The 26500-nt window shown below is 46.8% G+C and overlaps 1 protein-coding gene across 9 annotated transcripts in view; it reads left to right on the top strand.

Moving 5' to 3' along the window:
• Positions 1-370: 370 nt before the first annotated feature.
• KMT5B (lysine methyltransferase 5B) overlaps positions 371-26500 on the top strand; it is a gene marked incomplete at its 3' end in the record, with an annotated part of 48422 nt that continues 22292 nt past the window's right edge. For 2 of the 9 annotated variants that reach the window (XM_081152710.1, XM_081152706.1), the window contains exons 1-4: positions 559-643; positions 16961-17196; positions 22142-22289; positions 25642-25710. In XM_081152710.1, coding sequence (XP_081008836.1) covers positions 17037-17196; positions 22142-22289; positions 25642-25710 — 377 coding nt within the window. In that variant the 5' untranslated portion in view covers positions 559-643; positions 16961-17036. Of the gene's footprint in view, positions 644-777; positions 929-6860; positions 7130-16264; positions 16495-16960; positions 17197-22141; positions 22290-25641; positions 25711-26500 lie in introns of those variants that run through there. The other 7 variants (XM_081152711.1, XM_081152714.1, XM_081152707.1 and 4 more) reach the window with 6 other exon arrangements.

Here is a 26500-nt window from a genome sequence, read left to right as displayed (position 1 = left end):
CGCCGCCCCGACGCCCCTTCCACACAAAGGGGCGCGCCTCCGCGGGGGCCTCCCCTCGGCGCGGCCGGGAGCGCGGTGGGCGCCGCGGCCCGGAGCCCCCGGGGCGGCCCGAGCGCGCGGTCCCGGGGGCGCGGCGGCACCGAGGGCCGAGCGCGGGGGGCGCGGCGGGGACCCCGGGCCGAGGCGGCGGCGAGGGGCGCGCGGGACGCCGCCTCCAGCGCGATTTAAAGGGCAGCGAGGGCGGAGGGATCCCGGCGGCGCCCCGCGGATCCCTCCGCCGCGAGGCTGCGCGGAGGTACCGCGACCCGCCCGTTGTCCCTCCGCCGGGCGCCGCGGGACTCCTTTCTCTCCCGGGTGTCTCCGCCTCCCCCCGCCAGGCCCGGGGAGCGCCGAGGTGCGGGGCGCGCCGCGTGTCCTTCCGCCCGGCCGCGGGCACTCCTTTTCGTGTCTCTCCACCGGCCCCGGGCGGCGTCCGGGCGGCTCACCGGGGGCGGCGACGCGGCGGCGGCGCGGGCGGCCGGGCTGCGGGGCTATGAGGTGACGGCGCCGGGCCCAGGAGGCGGCAGCGCGGCGCCGGCGCCCGGGACGCGAGCCTCGAAGCTGGCGGCCGCCTCTGGGACCCCGCGGCCGCGCGCGAGGCGAGGTGAGGCCCGGGGCGCGGGGGCCGCGGGCGCGGGGGCGGCGCGGGGGGCGGGGGGCTCGGCCGCGCTGGGACTCATTTCCCGGCCGCGGAGGGGGCGGGCGGTGCTGCGGCCACGCCGCCATCTTGGATTTTACTCTCCATTTTTCTCTGGAATTATTTTTTGGTGATTAATTTTTTGGGGGGACGGGAAGTGTCGCCGGGAGGCGCGGCCCCCGCCCCCACCCCCCGGCGCGGCGGCCTGGCGAGGAGGCTCGACGCGCCCCGAGGAGCGGGCGGCGCCCGGGGGTGAGCGGGGCCCGGGCGGCGGGCGGGCGGGCGGGCGGGGGGCGCGGGCGGGGGGCGGGCCGCGGGGGCGCCGGCGGGGCGGGGGCGGGCGCGGGGGGGCGGCGGGCCGGGGCCGCGGGCCGGGGCCTGCAGTGGGCGCCGCCGCCGGAAGGGAGCGGTAGCGGCCGGCGGGCAGCGGGCCGGCGGCGGCCGCACGCGGGGAGCGGCGCGGCGCTCGCGATTGGGGGACTCTGTTTTCCCTCTTCTCCAATGGGCAGCGGGGAGCGCGCTCGCCCAATCTGCGCCTCGGCCGCGCTCGGCTCGGCCCGTGCTGTTGGGGCCCGAGCTCCTGCGGGCGCCGCGCGCGGGCCGCCCCCGGCCCTCCCCGCCCCTCGGCCGCCCGGCCCGGGCCCCGCCGCGCCGCGGCCGCTGCCCCTCCGCCGGCCGGCGCCTCGGTCCCGGGCCGCCGCGCGGGTCCTTGGGCGTGATTGTCCTTCCGCTTAGCCCGGGACGCTGTGTGGCCGCGTCCCTGCCGCCGGACCGGGGAGACGTGTGTTCGCGGTGACCGCCGGGGCCGCCTCGCTGGAACCGTGTAGGAGCGCGTCGGACCCGGAGCCGCTCGCTGTCTGTTCGGGTCGTTTGACCCGGTTCTGGATGGAGCGCTAACCTCGCGTCCCTTGAACCGAGGGGGTGAAAATGTGTTCTTTGAAGTTAATTTTCTAAGAACTGGCCAGGCGAAGTCCACCCCCGGGAGAGTCTTCAGAGTAGTGGGCAGAGGGGCCGGAGGGTTGTGGCCGGGGTTTCGCGTCAGGACCTTTTTGCATCTGAGCTGTTGAGGCCGCTCCACGGCGCAGCGAGCGCGGCCTCGCCGCTCCGAAGGCTGCGCTCACCCGAGGAGACGGGCGCCGCCGAAACGCTTCTCCTGAAGCCTGTAACGCTGAGAACACGCCTGGAACTTTGCATGATTACTAGTAAAAGCGCAAACGTTTTGAAAAGGGAGGGGGAAATCGTTTTTGCCCGAAATAACCACAGATAATTGAGCACATTGAAAAGTGTCCTTAAAGAGTTACTTGTATCTGCAATAGATACAAGTTTACTTTGTAGCCAAAGTTTAGCAACTGTAGGTGTGGCCCTGTCATTTTTGAGGCTCCCTATCTTTATTCCAAGGATTAAAGTCCATACGCGCTTTTATCCCAGCATGTGTGGGAACTCAGGCCTGTGTTTCAGTTTTCAGTGTCTAAACCCTGTACATCCTGCTCTCCCTTTGCTGTGCACTAGCCCCGCTGTTTCCGTGCCTGGCGCCTTTTGGTGGCATCCCGCCCCGCATTGCTGCACCCTCTCCCCCCATTCACACTCACCCTTCAGAAAGGCCCGGGGACGGTGTTACCTCCTGGGTGAAACCTCTGTGGCACACGCAGGTGCTGGGCTGGTCCATCAGGAGAACGCACACTTCCTGTGCTCCCCGAGCAGTGGTTACATTGTATTTGGTGGTTTACTTGGCCTTGCCTCAGCTCTCTTGTGAGTTGTTACTTATGTCCTCTGTTTGGGGGGAGGCAGGTACAGAGAAGGTGTTCAATGGACACTTGATGAAAGTGTTAAATTTATTAACCTCCAAATCACCAAGTTCAGTAGTTTGTATTTTTTCAAAACGTCCATTCTAATGTTATTAGAAACACTGTTGTCACTAGCAAAACTTAGATTGAGAATGACTTACTCTTTACTACCAAGAGAGTAGAGTAGGGCTGTTTTTGTTACCCATAAACTTTGAAATTAAACTCTTTCAAAGTCACTTCCAAGTGCTCTCTTGCCCATATTTTCATCAGTCTTTTGGTTCACACTGAACTGCTTATGCTTTGAACTCTCCATGCTTGAACCGAACACCAGTGGGCAGTACTGGGCGGCGTGGGTTGGGCTGCGAGTACATCAGAATATGCATGTGAAGGAAGTGGTAGCCGGTGGTTCGCACGTCTTTGAGCAGAGTATTGTGGTGGGGGATGTTGGTTTGTAAATTTTTCCCTGGGTCATATAAATATGTCACTGAACTTGATTTTTCTTTACATAAGTATCAGTTTATTATAGGGCATGAGTATGTGGCCCGGTTGTGTTGCAGAGACTTTTGTTTGTGTGTGTGTAGCATCTGAACAGCTCCCCATCCACAGGAATACCCTGCCCATTGCTTATGAGAGCAAATCCTTTCAGATAAATCACATAGACTCCATTTCTTTATGTGAGTTTTACTTTCCGCTCTCCAAAGTTCTTCTCCGTGGGCAAGAGTTACAGGACTGCCAGCCCTAGAATACTCCTAATTGTTTGCCACACAGTATTACAAACAAGGACCATGTCTTTATCCCACTGTGACACACTCTTGGTTACATAGATATACTATGTAAATGCAGGGAGAGAGCAGAGTAGGGTAGTTGTTTCTCACATGCAGCTCTATGCAAAAGAAATGTTTTATGTATAAGATGTAACTTAATTTTTCAGTTTGATTTTTAGTTTTTATTTGGTGGTGGGGGGATGAAAACTTATTTTACTGACACATCTTGGTGTAGGAAATGGTTTTAATTGCTATAAAAAACACAAACTCAGATTATTACAAGGTAAAACTTAAAACTAGCCAAAGTATTTTAAATTGTAAGCATTGGGGAGTTCTAAACATTAGAACACAGTGGTTTGGAAAATAGCTTTTTTCTTGGGGAGACTGCCGACTTTGAAATCTTAAAAACATACTTTCTGTGAGAAGCTCTTAAGTTTGAAACGAGAAACTGTGCAGCTTCAGTGGCTGAGTTCCATTGAGCGAGCTGTGCAAGGAAGGGGTCGCAAAATGAGGGAGTACCCTAGGGTTTTGTCTGAAGGATTTTTAACAGGAGGGCAGTTTAACAGCTTTCTTTAAATTCTTTCTGCCAGCACTACATCCCCTCCCAAAAGAAAATGTCTACAAATCTTTCACTTTAGTTCTCACTATAATCCCCTTTGTACCCCATAATAGAGTGTTTCCTAGAAGTGTTGGCTGAGAGGAAAGGTTATGCCTCATCAGTACCTAAACCAGCATTTATCTATTAATACGATTGGAATTTCTCTTTGTTCTAGTCAGATTAAAGAACACTTTTCACTTACAAACATACCTTGTCAGTAGACATGTTTCCAAATTTTAGTCACACACATTTTATTTTAAATGCATTACAGATTTTACTGTTTTAAAGGCGTGCCATAGAGAGAATCCATCTGTTCAGGAAGAATCGTCGCCTTATTTCTCTAATCCACGTTAATGTCTGCCATTAGCTTTTGATCCCCACGCTGCCCAGAGGCAGGAAGTTAGCGTTGGTATGTTATCTGCATATAGTTGGTGATGGAACCAGGAACCATTTGCATTAATTAAAGTATTCTCGCAAAAGGAAATAAGTCAGACTTCCATAATTATTGATGCTCTAAGTTATGTTTTGCTTCATAGTTTTCCTTTCATGGTGCTAAAGGGTCCGGAGGACCGTGGGCCAGGTTGGCCGCTCGCTGTCTCTGGCTCCTGGTCTGCCAGCCAGGTTGGGGCTGGCTGGTGTCTGTGAGAACTCGGCCACCACAGCCTTCTAGGGTTGCGTATAACTGGCCGCTGTATATACACGTAATTCTGGGACTAGTTGAGGAACCACTGGAGTGTCAATCCGTGTGTTCTGTTTGCTCTGTCATTATTTATATAAGACGTTGATAGGGCCAGGCTTCAGTTTCTTTGTCTGTAAAATGATTAAACATTAATTTGAGACCATTTCCAATCCTATATAGTGGTTTATCTTTTACACTTAATTGCCACCCTGTTTTCTTCTAAGGGCTATTTTAATCATATTTTGACTAATTGGTTTACATAGTTCATCTGTATGTTCCATACAGTTTTACTACTTTAAAAAAATCAAATTGATGGTATAGCTTACAGTCCGTTGGGTTTTAGAATTGAGAGACTCTGGCATATCAGTGGTCCCAAAAGCTTGATTCTTAAGGTCTGTATGGCTCACACTTGTCAGTTGCATCTCTGCAGGATGTCTTATTTTCTGCATTATAACAGCACACTAAAGACAAAAGTAAATAGCCTGGGAGGCACTCCTCAGTCATGAGCCTCCTTGTTTCTGACATGCACATGCGGCTCAGATATTGGAGTAAATCCCCAGGCTGCAGCTTAGATACCAGGGTTTTAGACCAGCCTTACCTCTTTTCTTTTCTTTTTTTTTAATATGTCTTTATTGATTTCAGAGAGAGGGAGGGAGAGGGAGAGATAGAAACATCAATGACGAGAGTCATTGATTGGCTGCAGCCCGCAACCCGGGCATGTGCCCTGACCAGAAATCAAACCCCGGTCTCCTGGATCCTAGGTCAACGCTCCACCGCTGAGCCACGCCTGGCCGGGCCCAGCCTTACCTCTTAATATCAGTTTGTCTTCAGGAAAGCAGCTTCACTTCTGAGCTTTTGCCGTCACATTTGTAGCGATAACTGCCTGGCTCACCTATGTCACAGAGCTGCCAAGCTGGCACACCCTCGGGTCTGTGTTCTAATTGTGCTTCTTTATAGGAACACCTGGTCTCTAACATAGGAACAGCAGATCTCTAATGGCACTGGGGTTGCCTCTCAGGTATTAGGCAAAAGATTCCTGCAGTGAAGGGCCTGAAACCCTGCCTCCTCTTCTGTGGACCGATTTCCCTGGAAGCTGAGTCTCTCCTGCGCCCTCTAGTGTTCCCGGGACACTGATATTCCAGCACCATGAACAGTGCCCAGTGGCTCCCAGTAGGCCCTTGATTAAGTGCTGGATTGAGTGGACTCTAAATCTGCAGAATGATTCGTTTTGTCTGTCTGATTTGTATAACAGGGCTGAAGTATCTGATAGAGTTTAATGATCCCTGAGGTGTATTTTTATTTTCAAGGAAATGCTTATGTGGCACGATGCAGAGAGAGAGAGATTTTTAGCAAGAAACTAACCTACTCTTAGAAAGGCGAAGCTCCCCGACTGCGGAGTAAAGGGGGGCCTGGTCCTTCAGCCAGTGGGCCACGGCGTCTGGGGCTAGAGAGGCCGTATGGAAACCCACCTTCCCCTCTCCCTTGAAAAGGAAGCAAAACCAGACCTCGCTCGGGTCCAGGAGGACTTGGGCCAGCCACTTGCCTCAGAAACTCTTTGTTCGTTGTATATAAGCAGATACCAGGGGTGCTTTGACACACAAAAAGGTGATTGTTTCTGTGTTTATGCTTCTGATGTCTTTTCCCTGGTCATCCAGCCTGTCGTCTGTCCCCACGTTATTTATCCTGTCTCCTAACGTCCTTTATAGCTTTTACCAGAATTTATGGTTTCATGCTTATTGGATTGTTTGTCTCCCGTCCCACACTGTGCTCCGAGCTCTGTGAAAGCAGAACTAGGTCCCTCTTGTTCTAGGGTCTTACTCAGACATGAGGCCAAGTACAGTAGGTCCTCACCTAACGGCATCGATAGGTTCTGTGGCTTTAAGCAAAATGGCATGTAGGAACCAGTTCTGCTGGCGGCTAATTGATACAAACAAGAGTTAAGCTCCTGTGGTATCTCTGCGGGGTTATAACAAAATGACATTATTGGAGGCCCTGCTGTATGTTTAAAAATTTGAGTCAGGATTGTGTTGCTTTCTTGTATGGTGTCAAGAGTGTGCAGTCTCTGAATCCCAGCCTCGGCTTAGCTCTTTCCAATTCTCTCAGGCTTGCTCTCATTTGTAAAACGGGGGTATAGTCCTGCCTTAGAGGTTATTGTGTAATGAAGTTTTTTATTGCACGTGAGCGAGTATGTTTAATACATTGCACATGTTAAGGACCCTGGTGGGGTGGAGACGGTACACGCAGTCCTCAGCCAGACCCCGGGCCACGGTGCGAGCAATAGCGTACAGTGGTGCCAGAAACTAGTGTGAAGCGGTGTCCCCCAGCGCCAGGCTGCCAGGCCTCCCCGCAGCACTCAGCTCTTCACTCACGTCCCGCAGACAGTTACGTGAACGTGCAGTGGACGCTGTGCTGGGCGCTTAGCACAGAGCCCCAGACGTTGTAGGGGGGATGCTGCCCGGCAAGACCTCTCTCCCAGAGCCGGTGTTGTCTCTTGCTCACTTTGTTTCCTTCTCTCTTTCCTCCCGTTTTCTTTCAGTTAACTGCCCATGATGAAGCTCAAAAAAAAAGTTTGGTTTCATGTATTGGTAGCACATTGCGTTGTCAGAAGAAGTGAATTGCTTTAGGCAGGTAATGTATCCCCCTGAGCCTGTTCCTTTTACTCTAAGGCTTTTTGCTCTGAAGTTCTGTGATGCCCTTTTTGTTAATGTGACACTCTTCCCAGCCACCTTCTCTCCTGAGCTCTCATATATTACGCCAGTTCACCTGGGTAGTGCCCCCACCCCCTGAAATGTCACAAATCCAGACTTTCTCATCTCTCCTGCAAACATGTTTCCTCTGTAGTCCCTCACTCAGTAAATGGCAACCTTGCAGTCACCCCAACTAAAACTTCTACCCCAACTAGAGATTTCTGATTCATTAGGAATTCCCTTCTGTCCCTCACCACCTAAATCTAATTTGTTACCAGGCCTCGCCAAGCTTATATTTGAAACACCGCTTCTCTCTCTTCCCACTCACTGCTCCTGTTGCATTTAACTCTCGAACTCCTCTCTCTGTCTCCAGTCACATGCTTTTCCACCAGTGGGATCCTTTCTGGAGTAAAGTTGAGCAAATTCTCTAACCTTTCATCTGTGTAACAACAACTTTACAGGGTGTGAAAATTAAATGATAAAATGCATATAGGAAGCACTAAATGAATGGAGGAGCTACAGCTTATTGGGGTGCTTTTTAAAAATGGGGTTACAGTAAGAAAAAATGTTTTACCAGGTACACAACAAGCTAAATTCCACTCTAACAAAATCTGTAGTCGCTCTGCATGTTAATTGTGAGGTGTAGTTGGGTGTCATTTTTAAGTCTACATTGTTGCCAGAGCACGTTCCTTCTCGTTAGGAGCAGTAGGCAAGAGAGGCGGACCTTGCCTCTGGCATAAATTCCCACCTCTGGTCCTTGTTTATTCTTTTGAAAACTTGTGCTTTTTAAATGGATGAGGCGAAGTGATTTTTCCCTTGTGGGAGTTCCGGTAGGTAGGGTGGGAAGTGGAGGGGAAGCTCCTGCTTGACTGTTGGTTTTGTGAAGGATGTGCCAACATGCCTGGCCCTCTCTGTTTCTGCCTTAGTTGCTTGAAAAGAGACAGCGGGATACCTTTATTTTATTAGCAATCTGTTCATTTAATCCTTTTGGTAAACTGAGGAGGTAGGCCCTATTTTCATTTTACTAATAAAATTAACGAGGTTAAATGACTTGTCTGTGGTCACTGCTAGAGGGTAATGAGTGGGAGCCGGGGTGGGACCCAGGGGCTTTGACTCTGCGCAGAGCCGTGTCCTCAACCACTGTGCGCACTGCCTCCCGCAAAGGCTCCCGCCTGGCAAACTCAGTCCTGGCCTGCGTGACCCACCCCAAGAATTGCCTTTTGGAGGTATTTCTCGCCCTTGTCTTTGCCCAGTAAGAATTGATGATTCTGCCCGGCTGGGCGGGCTCAGCAGTTGAGCAATGACCTAGGATCCAGGAGATGCGGTTCGATTCCCAGTCAGGGCACATGCCGGGGTTGCGGGCTCGATCCCCGGTCAGGGGCGTGCAGTAGGTGGCCCATCAATGACTCTCTCATCATTGATGTTTCAACTCTCTCGCTCCGTCTCCCTTCTCTCTGAAATCAATAAAGACATATTAAAAAAAAAAAAAAGAATTGATTCTTTGTTCTACTTACCTCAGAGCTCCTGAGGAACTGAGCTGTACTTGCAGACTTTTGACACTAGGTGGCATGTTTATAAAAAAGTAAAATGTTTGGGTCTCAGAAAACAGTAACAAAGGAAGCATCCTTGACTTTATTCTGAAGCCCTGTGGGTAAGCAGGTGGGTCAGATATGGACAGATGGGCAAGAAGGTTTGTTTGTTTGGTTCAGAATTTCCCTCAACAACTACATCAGCTAAAACCTTTATTTTAAAAATGCCTACTGAGGCAATTGGAGAGACAGATCTTTCTTAAGTAAAATCCTTTGTTGTGATATAGATCGGACATGAGTAAATAAAGAACTATAAAGCAGTATTTTCTGTAAGGACACAGAAAATACATGCTCATCTGTAGTGTTGTAAATGTCTGTTGACTTACCAGTAGTGTATATTTTGCTGTTTAAAATATTCTGCTAGCCCAGCCAGAGTGGCTCAGTTGGTTAAGCATCGTTCTGTGAACTGAAAGGTCCCTGGTTCGATTCCTGGTCGTGGCACATGCCCAGGTTTTGGGTTCAGTTCCCAGTCGCCACATACAAAAGTCAACCAATGAATGAAATGCGTAAATAAATGGAACAAAGGATCGATATTTTTTTTCCCTTTCACAAATCAATTTTTGAAAAAGTTCTGCTAAATGAAAAATTCTAGTAGTTTTAGTTTTCATTTTTATTGTAAATTTTATATAAATGTAAAAATGATCAATTATAATACTTCCAAGGAAGGTCTTAGGTACCTGGGCTTAAGCAAAGTGCATAACTACATGTGTGACTGAGACTCCAGCTTTATCTTCAAACTCCATGTAGCTCTCTCTGCAGCTGTGTTTCATACCTGCAGTTGAAGAGGGGAAATGACTATTTTTTAAAGTGTATTTAAAACTTTTTAAAGGTGTTTAAAATTTTTTTTCCTGTGATACATTGGAATTTTATTTTTTTTAAAATATATCTTTATTGATTTCAGAGAGAGGAAGGGGGGGAGAGAGAAACATCAGTGATGAGAGAGTCATTGATCGGCTGCCTTCTGCATGCCCCCGACTGGGGATCGAGTCCATAACCCGGGCATGTGCCCTGACCAGGAATCGAATCTCGATCTCCTGGATCCTGGGTTGAACTACGCCCGGCTGGGCTACGTTGGAATTTTATGTGTTTCTGAAGTCTGTTAACTGTAAAGCATTTTTACTTTGGTTTACTTTTTCATGGTCTCTATTAGTTTCCTGTGGGTGCTGTAACAAATGACCACAAACTTGGTGACTTAAAACAAGAAGTGTATTCTCTCTCAGTTCTGGAGTGCAGACATTCATCGTCAGCTTTACTGGGCCAAAATCAGGTGTGGGTAGGGCTCCCTCCACGGCTCCAGGAGAGACTCTGCTTGCCTGCTCCCCACGCCTGGTGACTGTGGCTTTCATTCTTTTACACGTTACCCTAATCTTTGCCTCCGCTCGAGTGTGTGTGGGGGGCGGTGGGGGGGGGGTCAGATCTCCCTCTGCCCTCTCTTATAAGGGCACTTATGGCATTTAGGGCCCACCGGATAACCTCTCCCATCTCAAAATGCATAATTTAATTACACTTCCAAAGGCCCTTTTCCTTATAAATTAACATTTGCAGGTTTGATATCTTTGGGGTCGTTTTCAGCCTACTGCCGTATGCTTCAGAGCAGTTAGTGCAACCAGTTTAGCGTAATGAGTGGAGCTGTGCTCTAGCCGTCCTGAAAGGGTGGGCAGAGTGGCATTATGAATTGGTGGGAAACTGCTGGGAATCAGGCCATTCTCTTGCTTGTCCCCAGGGGGCTTTACCACCTGAGCTGCCTGGGAACGCTGTTAAGTTGGCTGAAGCAAAATGCGAATGAGTTTGACTCTACAAAAGCTGGCAAAAGAGGGCAGAAGTGATACTTTTAATAACATTATGAGTAATTATTTTATAGGTTCCTATAAAGACTTACTTTCTACTCTGGAGTTCGGTGCTAGATACCCAGTCAGCATTGAATTTGCATGACACCTCCAGTCTTACAGCAACAGCTCTGCCTTAGGTGAAGGCTTAACTGAATTCAGAAAAACAAAACTCCCCAAAGCTTCTCTTAAGTAGCACTAGTTGAACTCTGACAAGTCATCTAAATTCTCAAGTGAAGTTTATTTCTTCCCTTTTTAAAAAAATATATATTGATTTCAGGGAGAAGGAGAGAGCTAGAAACGTCAGTGATGAGAGAGAGTCATTCATCGGCTGCCTCCTGCGTGGCCCCCACCGGGGATCTATCCCGCAACCTGGCCATGTGCTCCCACCAGGAATCAAACCACTATCTCCTGGATCCTAGGTCAGTACTCACCTGCCCAGCCACGCCAGCCAGGCACAAATGAAGTTTATTTCTGACAACAGTACTTACAGGAGCAAGTTTTAAGGTTATAGGTGTGTTCATGAACTCATGGTAGTTTTCTAACAAATTGGCAACTGAACAATTTCTCTGTCAAATGCATTGTAGTTTTATGGTGGGGTATTGATCACAAATGCTCCTGATTATGTGAATTATTACTAGAGGATTCCATGGAACCTTGGATATGTATTGATTGCAGATGGATTTGGAGTAGCCATTGATAAAGACCAATTGGAATGCTTTGATATATTGTAGGGTCCTTTTATAATTTTAGGTTTGAGGGAAAGAACTAATGACCACTTGGGCTTATACGTAGCGCTTAGGTTTGAGGCTGCAAAGGGGGTGTGAATGGACCTGTAGTGTGTCAGGCTGGGTTCCAGTGATACAGAAGTTTTCCTTAGCTGGCTTACGTTGCAGTGGGGAAGACAAGCGCCATCCAGTAATTGCCTAAAGGAGCGAGTACAGTTGTAATAAGCACCGTGAAGGAGAAATGTAAGGCGTATAACAAGGCAGCCCATGGATGGAGGGCGAGAGGTGGGACTGGGGCGGGCTGGCAGCACCCCACGGGCACGGGCCCGGCAGTCTAGAGGGACGTGCACCAGGCCGTGTCTGGAGTGTTCGCTGGGCTGGATCTGCAAGGCCGTCGTTGTGCGCGAGGTAAATTCTCTCAGTGGTAGTTCCTAACAGTTCCAAATGCTTTATTTTTGCTTTGCGTGTGCTTTTCACATATGAGACAGGCCAGGTCCGTGAGGCCCGAGAAGGTGCCGCTGGTTTTTCACTAAGTGGTGGGTGCTGGGAGTGGCACGAGCCAGAGGGGCTTGTTCCTGGTCCAGGGAGCACTTTGATTCTTCGGGGAGTCTTGCGTCCTCTTAGGACAGAGCTCTCTCTCGTCTCTGTGCTTTTTATTTGTGTTCAGCTTCCTTGTGCTTATTTTAAATATAAAGCTCCCGGGACTCTGGGGGTCATACACTCGAGCGTCACAGCCCAGGCGTGAACGTCAGATTGTGGAAGTGTTTTGGTGAAGGGTGGAGTTCCCGCCACTCCAGGAGCCCGAGTTTGGAATTGTTGAATTAAGGTTTTAGAAACTGGTTTTAACTTCCATGCCGAGGGGCTTTTGTGATCTTTTTTCTTTTTATGTATATATTTAAGCTTTTTATTACAAAAATAATATGTCCTCATTTTGAAAAGTTGAGCCCTTTGAAGAATATGTCCTGAAACAGGTAGAAATGGCTTGTGCTCTAATTCTTTAGGGTTCATACTATTAATTGTTTGGTATGAATTGTTTTGTTAGCAAATTGTATCTGAATCACTTAAAATATTTGCTTTGCCTTTTGTCAGTGAAGATTTCCAAAAGGTGGCTGGCCAGCCGGGCCTGTTCAGTGTGTTACCCTTTCCTAGTCACCCCTTGGGGACGGTCTCGTGGCCCCGGGTGACTCCTCTAAGATGCGCTGCAGACAAGTGCAGCACGTAAACTGGTTGGAGGGCGCTTGGCAATGTTGCAGGAGTTATGTTAAAATTATTGATAGTCATTCAGAATCAATGTGTTTCTTTTTCTGATAGATTTTTTAAAATCCTGGTTTGGTTTAGAATGTTTAGCAAAAAACTCCTGTCCAAAAGCTTTAAGTAAAAAAAGATTGGAACCACAGTTCTCAAGTTGGGCCTGAGCAGTGAACTCAGAAGCCACTCAGCAGTTGCTGACCCCCGTGTCCGTGGGGACGGGGGAGTGGTGAGGGTGCTGACGTCTGCTGAGGGCCCATCACTGCTGAGAGTAGACCTGTGCCAAGCACATTTTATGAAACAATTTTGTGCTTTCTTTTGAAGCTTTTTCAAGTATCAGAGTATTTGCTGTTGCTCCCACCCCCCAATTATACATGGACAGGTTTGCTGTAACCATTTGGGGGTGATGTTAGTACCATTCCCTCGGAGACAGCGTGCTGCTGTTGGTGTGGAGTCGGGTGGCGGGCCTGCGCGCTTCCTGTCCGGTGTCAGCACGATTGGAGCCGCCTCTGGCACAGCTCCACGTGGTGCCTTAAATGCTTCCCTCCCTAGGTGCAGCTCCTGTTTTATTCCTTTGCTGGTTGCTTGTATTACCATGAGGAGTCTGCCCTTTTACTTACGGTTTGTACTAGGACCTGAGCTTGTGCTTCCTTCGCCACCTTTAAGGTGACTCTTCATTTCCTGCGGACTGAGTGTGAGCCTCCCGTGCGGGGCACTCGCACTGTGACTCCTTAGAGCCTGGTTGCGTGGCTTTTGTGAGCACTCACAGAAATAGGGGGAGCAGAGCCTGCAGGATACCCTGAGGAGCTCCGCCCCATTAGCACACTCAGGTGATCTGTGTCTAATCTATCTGTTTAAAACGGTTTTGTTTATTGATTTTAAAGTGGGGAAGGGGGGGGGGAGAGAGAGAGAGAGAGACGATGTGAGAGAGAAGCATCGATCGGCTGCCTCCTGCATGCCCCCCACTGTGGATGGAGCCCGAAACCTGGGCATGTGCGGCCACGGGGAATCGAACTGGTGACTTCCTGGTGCCTGGGACTGCGCTCAACCCGCTGAGCCACGCCGGCTGGGCCAAAAACAGTGTTTTTTAATATAAATGATCCTTATAAACTCTCTCAAGGCATACTGTTATCAAATTAATGTATTCCTATCTCCCACCCTCTGGATTTAATTTACATACATCTTTCCTGGCATGTGGAATTTCTACTCTCTTTCTCTTATTAGAAATAAATGACATAAGATTTAGGACTCTCTTCTTTCATTATGTCTTATCTCCTCTCTGCTGTCTACCTCTGTTCCCACAAGCCCGTGTTTCAAGACATCATGTCCATTTTAGAAGTTCTCTGCTGTTTCTGAAAGAGGCCCACAGGTGGCGAGTGGCCTGTGCTGCCTGAGTGTCAGCTCTCACAGGAGGCGTTTGCCTTCGGAGCCTGGCTGCCAGTGCCGGCTGGCCGGTGCCTCCGGAGGCGCTGGGCCCTGCTCTGCCCGCTGCTCCTTCCTCGCGAGTGGCTCCTTTCACTACCCTGTGCTGCTGCTTTCTTATCTTGATCTTTCAATGTTGGGGTGGCCCCTCAGTCCTTAGACTTTTTATTTACACTCACTTCTTGGGTCATTTCATTTCATCCCATGGCACAAGTACCGACACCAGGTTTACCTGCACAACCTGCACAACCTGCACTCGGGCCCTGGTGTCCAGCTGCTTTCATCTTCTCCGCTTGATCCCGATTCGGCATCTCAGACGTGACCAAAAGCAAACTCCTGCACTCTGACCCCCAAAACCTGACCTCCCTGTCATCTCTGCCACCTTCGTAAATACTAACGCCGTCCTTCCATTTGGAGGCATATTTGAGTCTTCTCTTCTGCATTAGCTGTTGGGAAATCCCACCTACCAGCAAGACCTTCAGAAAAGATCCTGAAACCAAGCGCCTGTTGCTGCCTCTGCTGCTGCAGGCCACCAGTGTCCCTCGGCTTCACCGCTGTAGTCTCCCCACAGTGCTGCTCTCTTGTCCCCCAATCAGTAATAGCTTCCTTAGAACAGCTTCTTCAGAAGCATCCTCTGTGAGCTCCTCTCCACCAGCCAGCAGCCAGCAACTGGGACCGGGTCGCCGCTCTGCGCCTCACCGAGTCAGTGCCCACGTCCCGGCAGGCTTGCTTCTGGCAGCCGTCTGCCCCCTCCTGACCCCTGCTCTGCCCCTGCACCGGCTCCGCTGGTCCTGACACACGGCCTCGGCGGCGTCCGTCCGTGCCCTCTGCTTCGCGCTCCCCCATCAGCCCCTGTGCCACCTGAAACATCTCCTGCCACTTAGAAGTTGCTCTGTTTTCTCCAAGGTGCTGGCATTTATTTGTGAGTTTGTTATTTCCTAGAGCTTTTTTCATTAGAACATAAGCACAGATGAGGGCAGGAACCCTTTTTGCTCTCTGCCGTATCCTCAGTGCCTGGAATAGTGTCTGGAATAGAGCAGGTGTCTCATAATTTCCCCGACATTGTTATATTGGGAGATCAGAACACGCAAAGATTTGTAGCTGTTAGGCCATTTAAGGAATGGTTGAAGTCTTTTTTTTTCTGCCAGTTTTGGGATAAATTTGAGGTAATTTTTACTTCTAAGTATAGCCAGTGGCCAGTTAGCTTAGTCCTGTCAGCCAAGCCCAGCCCAGCCCATGGTGGCATTTCCATGAGAGCCAGCTGTGTTCTAGGCCAGAGAGGTGCACCCCTGCTTACTTTGGGGGGCACCCTCATGGGAGCCAGGAAGCCTCTAGGTTTTGCTCGCCACCTGATGTCTTCAGCCTGTCTCCCCAAGCCTGCCATCGTATCGACTGTGTTAGCTTCCGAAATTCCATCCCCACCTTTAGTACGTAAGTGCTCTTCCTCCCCACGTGAGATCTTCTAGGAAGACCACGCCAGCAAGGACGGGCCCACACTCGGGCAGGGCAAACAAAGAACGGACAGCATTTTTATTATATATACTCAGCCTGAGCTAAGAAATTACAAATAGCCCCCAAATTTCTGATAGCTTCACTAGAACTGCTTTCACAGGTATTCACTTGTCTTTTGCCGTAAACGAGCTGTCATTATCTGGACACGAGAGTATTGGAGCCTTTGCCAGAATATATCCAGACACGTGCAGTCTCATACCTGAAGTTATGGATTTGTTCCACTTTGGATCATTAACCCACATTTGGTTGAAATTATGTATCAGTTAGAGAGGATCTCAGTCTATGTTCTATAAACTGGACTGAAGTGTGCTACGAGAATGATTTATTGGTGAACTTTTCCTAATCTTGGGAAAAATTATGTTGGTAGGTACAATTTCCTCTGGTTAAAATTTTTTACTCCATAATTTTCCTTAAAATTTTGGCGTCTGCCCTTTGCCCTCACAGCTGATCGGGGGAATGGCTGAGAAGCTTAGAGCAGTGGCTCCCACACTGGCACGTGCACCAGGCTCAGCTGGAGGCCTCCCTGGAACATGCTGGGCCTCGCTCCAGGTTGCCGCTTTCTGTCTCTGAGTGTGGCTCTGGGTTGGAACTTAAGGGTTTTCTGTGGAGAGAGGACTTGCTGTTTCTTTTGTCTCTTCATTCTTTCCAGCCCTGGCGGGTGGCTCGGTTGGTTGGAGTGTCGTCCCATTTATGAACCTTTTAGCTCGACTTACACTGAAAGCGTGACTCCATAATGGGGGGTGTCATGGGCGTCCTTTCACTCGCACCATTACCAGCAAACGTAGTCTGTTACACCCTCACTTCCAAACGTCCTTATAAATTACAGGGATCCCTCACTGTCCAAATCCTTCAGTTCCCAAATTCAGCTCGTTAACATCATATAGGGAGAGAGACTTCTATATGAGCAAATAGAATCTCCCAGTTTTTGTTGCCGTTGTAAAGGAACACGAAGGAGGACGTTTTATGACGGGCTGTTCCTTGGTAAGGTACCCCTGAATCCTTGAGTGTTGGCTTTAAGCTAAAAGTTGTGATAAAACTGTTGTAGACAAGAGTTAATAAATGTCTTTGTAGTTTACTCATAGGGTTAATAGAATGTTACCAAAACGTGTGATTTGAGCAGATTATTGAGCTATACCTAGATATGAGCATAACAGGAGCAAAGATGATTCTTAATGGTAACTGAATGATAAGCATTTACTGAGCGCTTACTGTGGACCAGTTGCTATTCAAAGCTCAAGCAGTGAGCAAGTCCCTCTTCAGGGCCTGGGGACGCTGCAGACCTCAGCGTGATAGGGACGGCCGGGGCTCCGAGGTAGTCTAAAGAGTGGAAACATTAATTACTAAATTACTTTTAATACTCTGTATCTTTCTCAGGGGTCTGTGTAGCATGGTCTTTATGTATTTACCTCCCCATTTTGTTTTGTTTTTCATATTTTGTTTCTGTTAGGAGAGAACATTGAAATTATTCTCTAAGCTATTTGAAGAGAGTGACTAAATGCACCTGGGTCAGGCTGTCTGTGGGTATGAAGTGGTTGGGAGAATCCAAGAACATGGTGGTGAATGGCAGGAGAAATGGAGGCAAGTTGTCTAATGACCATCAGCAGAATCAATCAAAATTACAGCACACGGGAAAGGACACCGTGAAGGCTGGCAAAAGCGCAGTGGAGAGGAGGTCGAGCCGATGTATGTACACACTCAAACTGTCGCTCTTTTGATTGTGATATGGGGCAGTAATTCTTTCCAGTTTGTAATGTATTCTGTTCTCTGTTGTTTTCAAAATAGTTCTTTATGTTCTCACACAGTTAACAGTATAGTATTTTACTCTTTCAAAGTTATATCAATTTTTATTCTCATCAACATGTGTACAACTTCAGTTTAATGCTTAATATAGTAACATCAGTCACGCTTTTATATCCATGGTTTTAAATTATATTTTGTAGAATTTATACCTAACTGGTTAATCTGTTCTATAAAAATAATTAAAATACTGCTACTGAACTGAATTTCTTAAAAGTTCAAACTGTATTTGTGTATTGATGTAAGTATAAATGTGTCTGCCTTTGAAAACGTACAGTGATATGAATAATATGGTTAGCTCTAATTTGCACGATAAGTAGAGTTTAGGGCAGCTTCACAAATTTCTATTTGTATAGGGTGAACAGTGCTCTATCTTGACAGTGAGGCACTGTTGATATTAAGTTACTTTTTTACTTCTATACCTCTTGGTAAGAATGAAACTGCTTGTGGAGAGTTCTGAGAAATTGTAGAGTTGATACATGTCTCATAGTTCTTTTAAGAGTAGTAAATTGTCCCAGGATAAGTATAAACCTAAGTAGACAGCTATATGAAGGTTGTCCAACAGTGTATGGCCATGTTAAGGAGTACCGCTTTTTCTATGTCTTAATTTTCCTGTGGTTAATTTAGCCACTGTTGAACAGCCTTAGTTTATGTTGGAATCGGCCTACTCCAATAGTTTGGATTAGCCTGGGGTATGCTGCAGTTTCAGATAGATTCCTCCAGTTCCAGTTAATTTCATTCTTACCTTTTAGGGGTTTATGCTACTCATTGGGCCCAGGCTGCCCTTAACCTTTCAGGTCACTATTTCTGTAAAGAAACAGGCAGAAATTCCTGCTTGGGGTAAGATTGGGGGAGAGTCCAAGACTGAATGGACTCTCTTTCTCTCCTCGCCCCTTAGCATGTGACGGAAACCTGAAGTAATTGAGAAGTGTAGTGACTATAGCAGTGGTATTGGCTCTGTTCAGTAAATTAGGCGTCTCTTAAACTTTTTGTTTTTTAAGCAAATTACTATTGGCTTCCTTTTGTGCATCATAGTGCAAAAAGGTCTTAATTAGTTTAATTTTTGGAGGTACGTAAGAATTTAGAAAATGACCATTATATGAACTACACTTTCCCAAGTGTAGACAGATTTAAAGTGGTAGGTTGGAAAAACCCAGAGAGCATGGAGATGGGCAGCATCTCAGTGAATGTTATTGGTGCAAAAAGAGAGCCAATGATAAGAAACAAGCAGTGCTCCATCTTAGATAAACTGCAGTGACTTCGTCTAACATCAGAGCCACAAAGTACATGAAGGAAAACTGATAAAATTGAGGGGAGAAAATAGAGAACTCAACAGTAATTTAGAGACTTTAATACCCTACTTTCAGTAATGTGTAGAACAAGGAAAGAAGACAGTTCTCTAAACCAGTTCCTGCAGACACACACTCAACAACAGCAGAATGTGCATTCTTTTCAAGTGCACATGGAGCATTGTTAGGATAGACATGGGCTAGGCCATGCAGGAAGCCTCAGTAAACTCAAAAGGATTGAAATCATACGTTATATGTTCTCTGATGACAATGGTGTAAAATTAGAAATGAATAATAGAAATTTGGGGAATTCACAAATATGTGGAAATTAAACAGCACACTCCATTGGTTAATGGGTTAAAGAAATCAAAGGGAAATGAGAAAATTCTTTTAGATGATTGAAAATGAGGATGCAACATACTAAAACCAATGGGGTGCAGCTAAAGCAATGCCTAGAGGAAAATTTGTAGCCGTGAACACCTATTTTAAAAAAAGAAGAGAGATCTCAATCAATAAGCTGTTTACCTAAAACATGAGAGAAAGAAAAGCAAGCAGAAGGAAGGACATGATGGAGTGAAATTAAGATAGCAGAGATAATCGATAAAACTAGAAGTTGATTCTTTGAAAAGATCAACAAAATTGGCAAACGTTTGCATGAGGCTGACGAGAAGAAGGGAAGAATCAGGAATGAGAAGGAGGCATGACTGCTGTTGCACAGCAGTGAAAAGGGTTATAACCATATTACGAACGACTGTGTACCAACAAATTAGATACTTAGATTAAATGAAAGACTTGCTAGAAAGTAACAGACTACCAAAACTGAATCAAGATGAAATACAAAATCAGAATAAACCTAGTAAAGAGATTGCATCAGTAATTAGAAGGGGAAAAAAGCAAAACACTGCCTACAGGAAAACCCCAGGCCCAGATGGCTTCATTGGTGAATGCTGGCAGATGCTTAAAGAACTAACAGCAATCCTTCACAGACGGTTAAAAATAAAAATGGAAGAACACTTCTGATTCGTTGAGTGAGGCCAGTATTATCCTGCTACCAGAATCCTCAGATATCCACCAACAAGTGAAAAGTGGAATTTATCACAGGAATGCAAGGTTGGTTTAACATCTGAAAAGCAAGTGATTCGTTATATCAAGAGAATGAAGGACTAAAGCCATACAGTGATCCCAGTAGATGCAGAAAAAGCATTTGACAAAACCCAACACCCTTTCAGGAAAAAACATACAGCAAACTAGGAGTAGCGGGGAATTCTTCAACCTGATAAAGGACATCTTTGAAAAACCCACAACTAATGTCCTATTTAATGGTAAAATGCTAAGTGGTTTTCCCCAAAATCAGGAACAAGACACAAAACCCATTCTCACCTCTTCTGTTCAGCATTGTATTAGGGAGGAAAATGAACCAAAGCATCCAGGTTAGAAGTAAAATAATCTGTTTGCAGGTGATATGATTGTGTACGTAGAAATTCCTAAGAACCCACTCAGAAACTTAGCACTACGAGTTCAGCAAGGTTGCAGGATACAAGGTCAGTATACAGAAATCAGTTGTAGTTCTGTACATTTGCAATGAACAATTCGGAGTTGAAGCTAACGATTTTATTTCCATTGGCATCAAAAAGGGAAATAGAGCAACAGATTTAACAATCAAAGTGTAAGACTTACACTCTGAAAACTACAAAACATTGTTACAATGAAAGAAATTTCAAAAGACCTAAATAAATAGAAAGACATCACATGATCATTGACAGAAGACTTAATATTAAGATGGCTGTACTGCCCAGGTGATCTGCAGATTGAATGCCTTTCCTATCAAAATCTCAACTGGCTTCTTTGCAGAAATTGACAAGCTGATCCTAAAAGTCTTATGGAAATTTAAGGGACCCATAATAACTAAAACAATCCTGAAAAAAAGGACTCTTAGCCATCAGCAAAATGCAAATTAAAAGCATAAAATACCACTTCACAGCGAGCAGGATGTCTGCAATCAAGGGGACAGAAACAGGTGTTGGTGAGGATGGGAGAACTCGGGGCCTCATGCATGGCTGCTGGAAATGCAAATGGTGCGTCCACTTTGAAAACAGTCTGGCAGTTCCTCAGAAGCGTGGAGTTACCCTGTGACCCAGCCGCTCCACTCCTAGGGAGGTACCTGAGAGCATTGAAAACATACGTGCACACAACTGTCACGTGAAGGTTCATAGAAACAATCATAATAGCCGGAGAGTGGGAAGAGCCCAAATGTCCATCAGCTGGTGAACAGACCGAATGCGGTGTAGCCGTTCAGCGGGGTATTATTTGGCCATAATGAGGAATGAAGTACTGATATGTGGTGTGGCACAACTCGGAGGGCCTGGAAAACATCGTGCCCATTGAAAGAAGCCAGACACAAAGCCCACGTATTGTATGATTCCATCTCTGTGACGTTTCAAACTAGGCAGATCCACAGAAACAAGCTAGGTCAGTGGTTGCCAGGGGCTGGGAGGGAGCAGCTAGTGACTGCCTAATGGCTGTGGGGTTTTGGGGGGAGTGATGAAATGTTCCAAAATTTATTGTGGTGGTATTTATAGAATTACGTGAATATATTTAAAGAAACAACATTGAATTGTACACCTTAAATGGATGAATTTTACGGTATGTGTGTTATAGTTCAATAAAGCTGTTATAGAAAAGGAAATGATCGGAGAGCTTTTCACAGACCTACATGCGAGTGATTTGATTGCAAGTCACGCACCTCCCCTTTGGCAGGGACTCACATACACGCGCTTGATTTTACTTTTTGAGAGGCTCATCCGTGTGCTGCTGGCGTCGTCACTGACGCCAGCGAGACCGTCAGCGACGCGCACATCACACTCAGGGCAGCGCTGATGGGACTTCGCACGTGCACATTTGTTCTCCTTTCCTCTCTACATTGTTTCTCTTCCACAGTTCAACCCAGTTATTCAGTCACAGATATATTTTGGTCGCCTTCCCTATTTTTCATTCAAAACTTTTTCAGGCAGGTCTGTCCCCCTCTCTCTTCCTTCCCACCTCGACTCCCTGGCTCTGTGATCATGGCAAGTTTTTTAACCTCTGGGCCTGTCACCAGCCAAATGGACATAATAATCACTCATCCGCCCAAAAGCAGGAAGCTGGAGTTAACTCCTCGACTCCTTTTGGTACTTACGACCCAGTCTACCCTCCGGCCCCTACTGCAGAGAGTATCGTGTCCCTCCTGTTTGCTCCTCGCCAGCCCTGGCCTCGCTACCCCAGGGAACATCCCCTCCCGCCTCAGCTCTTCCTGGGAGGGGCCGGGCGTCTGAGCAAAGACTCACTGACCCTCTTCCTGGGAAATCTGATGGTACCTGCCAACCAAAATACTCTCAGTCACTGGGTTAGTTCACTGCATTTGGTTTCACGGTTATGCAAATAGTGCTGCAGTCTCCATTATTGAAATTGACTGAACTAGTTTTAGTTCTTGATGGCTAGCCGTAGGTTTTTAAGGTAGACGTCAGTCGTTTTCCATCTGAGCTGCTCTTCTCTTCTCTTCACAGGCAGTGGCAACTCGGGATTCGAAGGCCAGAGCCGCTATGTGCCGTCCTCGGGGATGTCCGCCAAGGAGCTCTGTGAAAATGACGACCTCGCCACCAGTTTGGTCCTTGACCCCTATTTAGGTTTTCAGACACACAAAATGAATACTAGGTAATGTTAAGTCTTCATCCTGAATGGCACAGACGTTGAATTTTAGAAAATAGATGGCCAATTTTACTTTCAGGCAAAATTTTAAATGACATTAAAGGAAAGTATTTTGCTACAGAAAGATTTTCTATATGTGAACCAAGAAAAGCAGCAAAAGCTTTTGAGAGTCTTGTCAGTTTTAATTCTGTGTTCTTACTTTATCTCAGGATAGTTCTTACTAAAATATAAAGCTGGGGGAGCATCTTTATGTTCAGTTTTAAATGGTGGTGATAATTAGCTGAAAGAAAAGTCTGACAGGCATCCTGTAAAACCTTAAAACCGTATGTGATTATTTTCTGCTAAAAGTAGGTTACAGCTGTTTTTTTTTTTCATGGTTTTATTACAGACTTTTCTCCTTGTAAATAATTGCCACTGTACATAGAGTGTCTTGCCATCCTTGAGATGCAGCTCAGCGTCGGCTAAGTGAGATTCAGCTAAGTACGAGTGAATATTTTAAAAATGTGCTTATGCTCAGTGCAGACGAGAAAATAGATGTGCAAGTTCTTTACTAGTGTCCTCTACACACAGTATTGCTGCATTGCTCTTCAAGTCTGTCATCCCCCCTTAAGTACAGCCCCCCCCCCCCCCCAGGCCCTTAGGTAATTTTATAATTGACTTCTACTGTGCACCAAGTCAGAGCTTTACAGCTTTATCTCTCAGCTCCCATGGCAGAGGGTGTTCAAGTCTGGTGGAAAAGCACAGGGACTTGGAATGCAGAACTGGGCCACTGTTCACTCCTCCCGAGGTCACCCTGCAGCAGCGCCCGGTAGCTCCTGTGTCAGTGTCAGTGACTAGCCCTGCAAGGACTCGATCACCAGGTGAATGGTCACCGAGAATGAGTTGAGGGAAGTAGAAACTAGTGAGGAAAGGTGGTTAGAGGAAGGTCTCGTGCCCGCTTGCTATAATTAAAACAACCCTGAATGATGCCTTTGGTATGTTCATGTAATTTCCTGTCATCCTATAGCTTACGTACTGAAATGAAGTGGAAAGCTGGATAGACTTGAGAGATTTTTTAAATAGTTCCCTGCCTTTAGAGGGACAGATATCGAAATTTTCTAAATAGGCAGACAGATGGCTGTTGTCTGGAAAATCGGCAGAATTGGACACCCTAGTTTCCAAGTAAAGTCTAGTTTGCATTATTTTAAGTCCATTTCTCTTTTTCCCAGTGAACATAAGAGGCCGGCGCTCATTCTAGAGGATCCCAATAGCCTCTAAGTCACCCTTTAGCCTTTTTTTTCCTTGTTAAGAAAAGTGAATCACTGATTCACGTGACGGTCTAGTCACCTTAGGGGTATTACTGCAAAGGCCTATAATTATGACCTGGACTCATCAAGGAAGAGTTAGATCATCTTCATTAAGCCTTATGTACCGAAATATGGAAGCATATAAACCATTTTAGAAAGCATTCCATCAAAATCACTAAGCATTTTTAGTGGCTTGGGAAAGAACGCTGTGTATTCAGAATCCCCTGCCTTGCTACCTGCTGCTGGCTCCTGCTGTAGGAGGTAACTCCTGTTTCCTGTAAAAACCCTCCTTGCTAGGTAGTGTATGGGAGTCCCTTGGGGAATCTTGTTAAGATGCAGATTCTCACTCAGGAGCTGTGGGGTGGGGCCCGAGAGCCTTTGTCCCTCCCCTTGAATAGCACGTCCTAAGGCTCCTGGCGCCTGAGCGCCCTGGTGCTGTGGCAGGTGGATGGGTAAAGGGCTCCTTACCAGCTGTTTCCCAGGGCTGTTTAGACACCTGTGTCCGAAATGTAGAGTCCAGGATTGCTACACAAATGTTAAAACTCAAGGCCTTATCCAGGTACCCCTAAATTAAAATGTATCCAGTACATGAAATTTTTTATGAACAGAAACGGAAGGATCTAAAGTGAAAACTGGTTCAACCAAGTTAAATGTGCAAAAGAAAACGTTTACTCATAGTTTTTAGTGCAACATTTAATTCTTCCCATGAAGTTCCTAAAATAGCCACAGGGGGGTGTAGGCAGTCCTGCCCCGGGTACACAGGGGCGTGTAGGCAGCCCTGCCCCCGGGTCGCCCGGTTGGCTTTGCAGCAGTGTGGGCACCTGAGCCTCTGAGCTTGAGCGGCTGACGCTGCTGTACCAAGGACTGCTCGCGGCATGCACTTCAAAGGTGCTTTCGCAGACTCGCATAAGCTGACCTTTGGGGAATACACACAAATTTTATCAATGAAGCTCTTAACCTTAGTGGACTTATTTGAAAATAAAATTGTCTGTTCTAGTTCTTCATCTTTTGAGCAAGAATTTACCAGAGTGTTGACTTGCATCATGTTCATAGATAGTGTTTTATAGAAAATAAGGAAAATTATAGTGTTTTATTTGAATAAACCATAAATATTTCTTAAGTTACTAGCTTGTGGACCTCTCTCTTTGGGGTTCAAGCGAAGTGACTGGAAGATGGGTTAGGAGCTTGGAGTTAATACCCCAGGCTTCCCGTACTCGGACAGGGGCCTCTGTTTCGTGCTTACGCAGCTGCAGTGGATGCGTTTTAGTTCCCCTTTCACGCCCCTCTTCCTCCGTTGGACTTGTCAGTGTGCTGTGTTCAGAAACACAGCTGTTTAGTGACAGAGCTATAGCATGAATTCCTAGAAACAGTATAAACGGAAGAGTAACTTCAATTTATTGGAAAATAATTTAGATTTAGTTGACTTTTCAATTATGAAACTTAAATTCTTCCTTTTAGCTAGTAAATAAGAGTTGTTAGTAATAGAAATCAGCGTGGGGAGGTGGGTATTGTAAAGCCGCACGGGTGCCTTGCGGGATGCCCTGGGTAGCTCGGATGGAGACCGGACAGTCCTGAGGAGGGGAACGGAAGTGAACCGGGCAGGAAATACCCTTATAAAGAAATGAGAAGGGTCATCTCGGGCACTGCTTCTTGGGAACTTTTCTTGATATTTCTGATCCAAACGTCAGTCTGTATAGTCCTGCCACTGCTGTAACCACCTAATTTTGTTTCACTTACCCATGTAATTGATTATACACATCCACTGTCGGATGTGAACGTATAAGTCATGTTAAATGCCGCTTTGAAATTAAATGCTTGACTAGAAAGCACAGAGACGTTCTTAGATATTCTGACTCAGTATAATCGGGTGAAACGATGTTACGTGGGAAGGGAAAGAGCTGTAGCATCCTGGCTCTCCTCCTGCTGAGACGACCGTGGCCTCACAGAGTTCGGGAATTCCAGTGTGGTGAGGATTTCTGCTACAGCTAATATTGTAAGTCTGTTTCGAGATTACAAGTGCAGATTGTACAAATAGTTTTTTATTGTTGTTGTTTGTTTTTGCATTTATATAGCGCCTTTCCTTCGAGGAGCTCAAGGCATTTTTCAAAATCTGACAGTTTTCCTCACAACAACCCTGTGAGGTAGGTAGAGTGCATTACAAACAATAATAAGATGCCCGCTAACCTGTGCAGCCGCTGTTCTTTATGTTAAGTAATGGAGGTGTCAGCATAAACATGAGTTTTAGAACATGTTGCAAACCTTTTAAATTAGTGTGGTCTTAGTCATAGCTGTATTTAAAAAATCACTTGTACTCCATAACAGGGTAATTTTAAGAGAAATCTTTCATCAAAAGATCAGGAGTCACTCCCTGGGATTAGCTGAGCACTGAGTGCAGGACTCAGCCAGGTATGTTTCTGGTGGTTCTTTGTTTCCAGGTGAAGAAGGAGCGAAGAGCTGCGGCTCTGGGGTGCCGCTCCCCGGCGCCGGGAGCTGTCAGTTTGCAGTTGAACTTCCTTCAGAGGGGGAATGTGTTCACAGTGTTGCCTCTTGGTTTCTTATTTTATATCTTAAATATTTGAGCATTTTCTCTCTTCCTCTCTCCTTCCCTTGCTCCCTTTTTTCTGTCCCCCCTTCCCCCTCCAGTCAGCTCTTGGTTGTACATGCTAATGGAAGGGACAGTAGTGCAGCTAACAAATCTGCAGCCTCTCTCCATTGCCACAGTGCTCTTGGGTTTGGAGACAGAAAAGCCAAATAGCAAGAAAACCTGGGAAGTCAGTCTCTGGAAAGAGTGGGGAACAGGTGTGTGGGAGTGTGAATTCATATGTTTTGTTCTACCCCTTTTAATAATGATTGTAAATGACTTTTTTTCCTTATAGCAGCCATTGATCAGAGGTGCGGGAAGGGGGAAAAAATGGTTTATTTAAAGCAGCA

This window comes from Miniopterus schreibersii, assembly GCF_964146895.1.
Source record: "Miniopterus schreibersii genome assembly, chromosome: 12".
In the NCBI taxonomy this organism is placed as follows: domain Eukaryota; kingdom Metazoa; phylum Chordata; class Mammalia; order Chiroptera; family Miniopteridae; genus Miniopterus; species Miniopterus schreibersii.
Note: the sequence above shows the minus strand (reverse complement) of the source record. Positions and strands in the feature narration are given on the sequence as shown.